At 41.0% G+C, this 9,445-nt stretch overlaps 1 protein-coding gene across 1 annotated transcript in view; it reads left to right on the top strand.

The window, feature by feature from the left end:
• The window catches only part of LOC102751368 (zinc finger protein 551-like), an 18,300-nt gene extending 11,174 nt beyond the window's left edge, over nucleotides 1-7,126 (top strand). The window contains exons 3-4 of the mRNA XM_015567723.1: nucleotides 3,908-4,031; nucleotides 4,895-7,126. Of these exons, the coding sequence (XP_015423209.1) occupies nucleotides 3,908-4,031; nucleotides 4,895-5,976 (1,206 nt within the window). The 3' untranslated portion in view covers nucleotides 5,977-7,126. The remainder of the gene's footprint in view (nucleotides 1-3,907; nucleotides 4,032-4,894) is intronic.
• Nucleotides 7,127-9,445: the final 2,319 nt, after the last annotated feature.

Raw genomic sequence — 9,445 nt, 5'->3', positions numbered from 1 at the left:
GGAGAGGGGGGGGGGGGGGGGGAAAGGGCAGAGGGGGGGGTGGGAACCAGGTGGAGGGGAGCTATGGGGGGAAAAGAGGAACAACTATAATAATCTGAACAATAAAGATTTAATTTTAAAAAATAAAAAAATAAAGAAGCAGAGAGAATTTCAAACAGTAGTTTTACCAAATAGGGGTTAGCCTTCTCAATCTCTTTACCTTTCCTTTCCCCTCTCCCTAAAAATCAAATAAAAAATTAAACAACATATCCATTTAGATTTGTGGTCCTTGGATAATTAAAAAATAAAGATTTAATTTTAAAAAATAAAAAAATAAAGAATAGCAGAGAATTTCAAACAGTAGTTTTACCAAATAGGGGTTAGCCTTCTCAATCTCTTTACCTTTCCTTTCCCCTCTCCCTAAAAATCAAATAAAAAATTAAACAACATATCCATTTAGATTTGTGGTCCTTGGGAATAATTAAAATAATGCTTTTCACATTGGGAAAATTCAGAGCTTCATGGAATCTGAAATAGTATCTCAAAAGATCAGTTGCAGACACTTCCCAGAAATCTGTGACCAGTCCCCAAATCCTAAAGTTGTCATTTCCCAGTGCCACTGGAGCGCCCCAACACCAATGTTTGCATTGATCAGTTAGTGACTAGGATCCTGTTGCCATCTGTTGGGCCTGAAAAAGTAAGTTACCCAAAGGACAATGCACCCACTGATGGCTGCGTTTAGCCAATGAAAGCCCAGAACAGGTTTATGTACCAGTGTTGATTGGTTTGGGTATTACCACTACTTTCTCAAAGTGGTCATTCTGAGCTCTGTGTTCTGTTAATGAAGTCAGAGGCTCTAGTGCTGAGTCACAATTAGGACAAGGCATCAGAAGCAGCATCTCCTTCGTGCAGTGGTTTGTCTGTAGCTTGATGAGCAGCAACAGCCAGTCTTGAAGCCTATGTTCCTCCCAGACTCTGTTTTGCTTACAGAGTTCTACTATCCTCACTCCATTTACCCTCCATCCTTGGGTGCTGGTGCCTATCAGGTCTTGAATCCCAGGTCACTGAATCCAGAACAGTGAGTCGCTTGTGGGTGATACATGTTGTGATGGAGGAAAGAGGGTGACAGGCTGCAATGACACCCTGTATGGTTTTGGATGATGTGGCTGAGTTGGGAAGATTCCGGAATCTTGGGCCTGTTTTGTACTTAAGGGCAACAGAGAAAATAAAGCAAATTTTTGAATGAGAAGTTTTAGTTTCATTCTCAGGAACCTAGGACCATGGATGGCGGAGAATGAAAGAAGGACATTGTCTGAAGTAGAGTTCTAAACTTTTCCCAAAGGCTCAGAGGAAGAACAAACTAGAAGGGAGAGGATACCCTTTGAGGACAGGAAGGAGAACTCCTTTGAAAGATAACAAACTAGGCAAGAATGTGCACTGAAGGCTGAAGCCCTGAGGTAATGCAGGCATCTCCGGTGACTTGGCCTGAGGCTGGCAAACATACTGAGCAGCCTGAGCCCATGGATCCTGGCGGTGGTTGCCAAGTTCTCAACAGACATTTTTCTTTCCACAGATTCCTGCTAGTGCGGAATCGCTTAGGGATACTGATTTGTGCAGCTTATTTCAGGGCCTCACACTCCTGTGGTGTATGAGATAGTGGAGTCCTGGGACTGTCCTGCCACTCTTCCAGTCTTTGGGCCTGGGAACCTAAGTCCAGAACCCTAAGTCCAGGTCTCTAGTTGTATGAAGTGCTCCCAGATACTGGCAACCTGTGGAATGAGATGCAGGAGGTCCTCCCAGGTAAATGTGCCAAATGTGCAAATGCTTGGGGTAAAGACTGAGTTGGTTTAGGTACATGCAGGCATCCTTTTTTATTTTTCTAAAAAAAAGAGAAGTGGTAACAATGGGACAGGAGTCAGGCCTAGAGGAGCTTTGTAACAACTTGGGATTTGGTTCTCCAGGTGATGAGATCATTGGGATAATTAGAGCAGTGGAGTCAGGTGATCTGACCCAGGTGTCATTAGATTCCCTGTGTCTGCAGCATGATGAACAATATGCCTTTGAGGGAGGTGGTAGGAAGACAAAGAAAGAAGTTGCTATATTGGTCTTGGTGAGTGTGATGGTAACTTGGCCTTGTGGAGGGGAAGTCGCAGTTGCCTTCTGGATTAGTATTTTAGGTGTGGACACCTGGATTTTCTAATTTTGTGTTTGGGAAAGAGGAAGGTAATATTCAATAATGAAGTGAAGATATGAAATTAGCAGCTGGAGGTATGGAATCAACATCAATTGAGATGGAGAAAGTCATAGATTAATGTTTATTGGGAATACAAAAACTTTTATTTTTAATCTGATAAATTATTTCAGAGAGCATTTCATGAGCATCTAGAACTTTGATGAACAGTTCAATATGAAGACTTCTTTAAAAAAAGGTAATGGAAAATTTATGGGGGGAGTTCTAGATCAGCTTTTGTGTTTTGTTGTTTGTTTGTAATTGGATGCTAAATAGTATTTCAAAGATGATAAAACTGGGGTCAGTCCATATTTACTTCTCTAAACTCTTACCATGATTGTTTTGGTTATCATTGGTATGGCCTGGGGAGTTGCAGTCAGCTTGGTGGAATTGCTTAGGGGCATGAGACTCACTGAGCATGGGTTAGAGAGACATAGATGATGGGACTTGCATGATGAAGACTATGACTCGTGAAGGGACATTAAGTGCCGCACAGGTGAAGGTGGGCTCTGGATGTCTGAGATCTGATGTGGTTCTCAATAGGTGAGGTTGAAGTAAAAACCAATCAGGGAGGGAGGGCTTTATATAAGGATTCAAGGCTGCTTCTATGAGTGTGGACTACCAAAGTTGACGAAGTACTTCATCCATTTTGAATTGATCAGGCATTCATTCTCTGGGCCACAGCATGCCTAATAATGAGTAGGAAGTTAAGAAGATGACTATGGGGGATAGGAGTGTGGGAGTGCAGGTGTGAGAAGGGTGTGCTAAAAAGACTGATGTGCACTTGGAGAGGGTATGTTAGTTCATGACAGTAGGGTCTTTACATTGACTAAAGAGTGAATTAAAGGTGAATCCATTTTTGGTGGTGCTTGGCTGATATAATAAGTGGAATTTTAGTGTAATTGTCTGAAAAGAGGGGTGTTGCCATGCTACATGCAATATACAGAGCTTAGGTGTTATGTATGTGCACACCTGTCAGTTGTTGAGGGCTAATACAGTGATCATTAGGAATACTATAGCATACATCAGTGTCACCTGGGCTTGAAAATCTCCACTGGCATTAGGAAGGCAGAGGGTAGGAGAGAAATACGTTACAGAATGGTGATTTAGAATTTTGGAAAAGAAGGTGATTGGAACAAAACCTGGCCTCATTACAATGTATTTGTTTTCTTTGAAGTTGTGACTCTGGGAAATAGGCTGTGTGAGAGGAGCGTGTTTCAAAGAACTATATTTCAAAGAATTAGTGCAAAGTGATGGACTCAGCATCCTGGAATTGAGTTCCAAATAGTGAAGTGTGATGCCATGCTTTTTTGGGTCTTGGAGGACAATCTGGGCACTTCAAGGGAATGCCTGATAAAACCAATGACAAATCATTCACACTCTCTTCATGGCCAAAATCTCTCCCTACCTTATGTTGGGGACATAAACCGTATTGATAAGAGGAAGTATGGCCTACATGTGAGGCCCAAAACTCAGATATCTTCTATCTGCTTATCAGCCTTTATTGTTGTGGGAAGACAAAGTATCAGTTGGAACATAGAAGAGAGTTACTTTGATGGGACAGAGGCCTGACCCCTCCTGTGATGAAGGTAGTAGAGGGAGAGATGTGGAGGGATGGATGTGGAAGGTGGGGAGTATTATAAACATAAAATCATAGGAGAGATGCTGATCATGGGTCATCTGTCCCCATTATAACAGGATATGAATTTTGAGGATGTGGCCATTGCCTTCTCTCAAGAGGAGTGGGGGCTCCTTGATGAGGATCAGAGACATCTATACTGCGATGTGATGCTGGAAGTTTTTGCACTTGTATCATCTGTAGGTAAGACTTCCACATTCTCCTACTGTCCTGAGGTGATGGCCTCTCTACCTTTTTTCTCCAGATGTAACTTTCTCCCTCCCACAGCCAAACCAGGGGCTCTGCCAATTTTCCCCACATTCTTGTAAAATGTGCTGTGGATGCAAGTGCTGAGCTGTGTGGAGAGCCCTGAGCAATGGACTCACCAAACACCCCTAATACCCAGTGCCTCAGAGTGTGTAGGAAGTATGTAGCTGCTCACCTCTGTTGTCTTTCATTAATACTTGGAATATTTAGGTTTTACGTAATTTTACAGTGGAAAGTGCAAGGAGAACCCTGGTTTTTTTACAGGGTGAACATGCAGGATGATCTCAGAGGAGGCCTGGCCCTGATGAGTGGCAAATGGGGAAAAGATAACATTTTGCATCACCTTTCCCCCTGCAAGGCTTTCTCTGCATTATTCTCCAACATTGACCTGCACATGTGTTATGAGGTGCACATACATGCTTAAGTAGACCTCAAACACAAGCTATTAATTTATTGAATTTTACTTGGAATAAGATGTAACCAACATTCTACACAGCTTGCTCATGTCACTAGCAGAGAAGCCCTGCTGAATGCTGTTAGCAGAAGAATGAGTGTGTGATACCTTTTGTGTTCCATGTAGTGCCTGCCATGTTTGCATCATATTTCATTTGAGGTGTTTATTGTTTTTGATCTTCAGTAGCCCATAACTTCATAGCAGCATCTTGTAAATCCTTCTTGCAAATCTTTTTTTTTCAGCCAGTTGCATGAAGCCAAGGTAACATGTGCAACACACTTTTGTAATGGAATTTCCCCCGTCACCACAGTCAACATTCATTTTCTCATCATTTTTTGTTTTTCAGGTTGTTGGCATAAAACAGAAAAGGAGGACGCCTGTTCTGCTGAGAGTGTTTCTGTACAAGGAGAGTCAAAATTCATGGCTTCTAAGACAGCTACAGCAACCCAGAGGACGCGTCTCTGTAAACAGTGTTTCTCAGTTTTAAAAGTTATTCTGCACCTGACTGAGTCACAAGCAGCATGCATTGAGCAGAAAGCCTTCTTCAGTGACAAATCTGTGAGAAACTTCTGTTCCAATGTAAACCATCACCAGCAACAGAGGGATACCCGTGGAGAGAAGCCCTGGGAAGAAGCTATGGATGGGGCCTCCTTTGTGACCAGCTGCACCTTCTACTTATCAGGGGTGCCTTCAACCACTAGGGAAGCTGGGAAAGACTGGCCAGCCAGCTCAGGGTTGTTGCAGTCCCAGGCAACTCTTAATACCGAGGAGCCTCACAGTGGCAGTGAGACTTCACAGAAATTTCTCAGTGGAAAAAGTCTTCAACAGTGTAGCAAACGTGAAAATGCTGCAAGCCACAGACATAAATTTGTTCAATATCAGGATGTCTGCTCTGGTGAAGTGAAATACGAGTGTAACAAATGTGGAAAAGTTTTTAGATGTATTATTAACATCAATCAACATAGGGGAGGTCACACTGGAGAAAAGTCCTATGAGTGTAGTAATTGTGGTAAGTCATTCAGCAAAAGCTATAATCTCATTGAACATCAGAAAATTCACACTGGAGAAAAACCTTATGAGTGTAGTGAATGTGGGAAATCTTTTAGGTACAATAGTCACCTCCTTAATCACAAAAGAGTTCACACTGGGGAAAAGCCGTATAAATGTAGTGAGTGTGGGAAGTCCTTCAGTCATAACTCTAACCTCATTAAACACCACAGAGTTCACACTGGAGAAAAGCCATACGAGTGCAGTGATTGTGGGAAGTTCTTCACTCAAAGCACTAACCTCAGTCAACACCACAGAGTTCACACCGGGGAAAAGCCATATGAGTGTAGTGATTGTGGGAAGTCCTTCAGTCAAAGCTCTAACCTTAGTCAACACCACAGAGTTCACACTGGAGAAAAGCTGTATCAATGTAGTGATTGAGGGAAGTCCTTCAGTCAAAGCTCTAACCTCATTAAACATCACAGTTCACACTGGAGAAAAACATTTTGAGTGTAGTAGATGTGGGAAATCTTTTAGGTATAATAATCACCTCCTTAAACAGAAAAGAGTTCACACTGGAGAAAAACCTTTTGAGTCTAGTGTATGTGGGAAATATTTTAGCCACAAACATAGTCTGGTCACACACCTGAGAGTTCACACTGGGGAAAAGCTTTAAATGTCCAGATCATATTTCATCTTTCTCACTCAGAATGAAAACACTGAAGGAGATACTTTGGGACCCATTTACCAAATATAAACTCCTTTTGTCAAAACATACACTCTGCTAAATTCTTCATAAGCTTCAAGTACAAGTGAGGCTTGAAGGATCTGCATTTGCCAACCTGCCCAGACCTAATACCCGATTGATGTCTCTCCATGTATTTGTGGCTGAAACAATTCCACTTCTACCACCTGAAGAATGTGCATTGGTAACATCACCTGTGTGCTCAGGGGAAATATATTCTGTGTTCTCACTTGTACTTGAGGAAATTATGATTATTATGACCTCTTAGCAGTATCTTCATTCCTTTATCTCCGACTAGGGAATGCACCTGACCCAGGATTCATCCAGAGCACCTGTCCTCAGCTAAGAAGTGCTACTTCTGACAGGGACATTGTGGTTCTCACATTAGCTGTGATGAATTATTTAAGGTTCTAATTCACCAACCTGCAAACTGCTTGCTGTCCTCTGCTCCTTTTATGTTTTTGTAAAGTTGTTTTTTTTTCTTTTATACCTTTAATTCATTGGTTCTACTCACTGCCTGGGATGATTGGAATGGAAAGTTTTGATCTGTCAGCATGGAGAGATAAATGGATATGGTGTGGTCCCAAACTTTTGTGCTTTGGAAGTCATAGCATGATAGCAGAAAATTCCTCTTTGTCTAATATTGGCTAATTTTGTATTGCTGACCAAGGCCTTAAATGAAAGTGTACATGACTTTTTGTTTTTAATTTGAAGTTTGGTGTCTCCATTATTGGTGAGGTCAATGGTCATCCTAAAGAGGAGGCCTTTGTTGTGCTTATACAAACAATATGAATTATGATCTCTGTTCACAGTATCCTATATAATAAAAGGCTAATATGCAAATTATCCCCTTGGGAGTTCAACTGCTCGCTATGACATTCACTGACCACCAGGGAGCGGCACAGAATGAAGGAAGGCCCCTGGCCGGCAGCCAGGAGAAGAAAGGCCCCGGCCAGTGATCTGAAGGCCCCAATCGGCCCTGATTTCCATCCAGTTCTTGGGACCCTACCTGTGAACGAATTTCATGCACCAGGCCTCTAGTGTATTATATAAGTTTCAGCAATGTTTAGAGAACTACTCTATACATGCTCCAAAGAGGTCATGTGCCATGATGTATGAAATTCCATAGACTGTTGTCACTTGTAATACTCTGAGGTGGAATTAGTATTGGGACAGAAACACTGTTTTCATGGAAATGGGAAAGACTTTAGTTAAATGAGATGAAAAGTGCCTCTTCTGGACATAAATCCAAAATTATTCCAGGGCCTCTGGCTTGTATGATCATTTAGGACATTCTGAGGACCTCCATAACTATTTCCTGTAGCTGAAGCCACTGGCAGAAAAAAATAATATAAAAGTGGTGTGGATTCCCCTAGCCCCGATAGGGTGTTCACCTCAAGGTTGTTGCTCAACAGGCAAGAACTCAAAGATAGAGGAAGGCTAATCCTATAATCAATCCCAGTTTGTGTCTTTTGTAACCACTGAGCACTCCTGTTGGTTCTGATGGCAATAGTCTACACTGCTTGCCAATATTTCCTGCCACTGAGACAAGGCTCTTCCTCCCAGAATAGGTAAACTGACATGCAACAAACTGCCCTTTTCTAATGTGTACTATTTGGTGAGCTTTGATGTACATATAAAGCTGTGAAACCATCATACATGAAACAAACTTATCTGTCACCAATATACACGGAGCAAAAATAGATTTACAGTTTTGAGCACCCAAAAAACAGTTTATTCTTTTTAAAAAATATTTTAAACATTACTTACATTGTTTCTTTTAGGGAACTGGAAGGGAGGTGAATGAGAGAGAAACATCTATATGAAAGAGATACATTAATCAGCTGCCTCCTGCTTTCCCCTACTGGGGTTTGAGGAGGGCATGTGCCCTGACCTGTTCTAGTGACCTTTAAGTGTGGGAGTGATGCCCAACAGACTGAGCGACACTGGCCAGGGCAGAGTACATTTTTGAATTATTATTTGTTAATTATTGTATTAATTTCCATACCAACTTTTTTTTGGCACACCCTATATTTACCTCCTGCCCCTTTATAATCTCACTCTTTATTTTCCCAGTCCTCCTTGCAGGCATTGATTTTCCTTCCATTACAATGCATTAGTTCATATTTTTTATAATTTTATAGGCACTATAATGTGTGTACTCTTTAACAAATATTGGTTTTCTTCATGCTGCACAGTTATTTTGAGACTCAATACAAATGCTTATGTGAATAGTTAATTTTTAACTGCTGAGTAGTATTGTGATCTGTGAATTACCACATTATTGATCTGTCTATGATTTTGGTCATTTCCAGCATTGGGATATTATAAATAAATCAGCTAGGAATATTTGCATTAATTTCTTTTTTAAAATATATTTTTATTGATTTCAGAGAGGAAGGGAGAGGGAGAGAGAGATGGAAACATCAATGATGAGAGAACATCACTGATCGGCCTCCTGCACGCCCCTTACTGGGGATCAAGCCCGCAACCTGGACACATGCTCTTGACAAGAATCAACCCCAGGACCCTTCAATCATCAGGCTGATGCTCTATCCACTGAACTAAACTGGCCAGGGCCTTTCACTTCTTTATATAGATACTAGTGGCCCAGTGCACAGATACATGCACATTGAAAGGAAATTAATTAGAAGAAATACTTTAATATTGCTATTCACTCTTTCTCTATAATAGAAGTGTCAACCAAATTCATGATCGACAATGACAGATGGAAACACACGTGCAGTTGGTGTCAGTGAGAGCTTTATATGTATCAGGCATGCGCAAGTCAACATTTATTTCTAAATTGCCAGTGCACATCATATGTACTGGTTGGTCACTTAGCCTTTTATATACTAGGTATACCATTTAGTAATGCGGATTTTTTTTAATATGTTGAGATATATGCGATTTGATATGTATGCTATTTTGTTGTATTGACAGCAAGTTTCAAAACTTCATATGTCAAATTTGCTAAAGGTGTTAACAACATAGATATTTTTATGCTTTAAAAAGTTGAATTTCATGCCAAAAAAGCATTTTGGGGAAGTCTTAATTCATTATATTGAAGAAAAAGTTACTGTATACTTTGGGAAGCTTGTGGTGAACATGCTCCATCTCAAGATACTTGTGAACGCTGGTTTAAACATTTTAAAAGAGATGATT

This window comes from Myotis davidii, unplaced genomic scaffold (assembly GCF_000327345.1).
Source record: "Myotis davidii unplaced genomic scaffold, ASM32734v1 scaffold1092, whole genome shotgun sequence".
NCBI classification, from domain to species: domain Eukaryota; kingdom Metazoa; phylum Chordata; class Mammalia; order Chiroptera; family Vespertilionidae; genus Myotis; species Myotis davidii.
The sequence above is the reverse complement of the archived record's forward strand: the minus strand, read 5'-3'. Positions and strand labels throughout refer to the sequence as shown.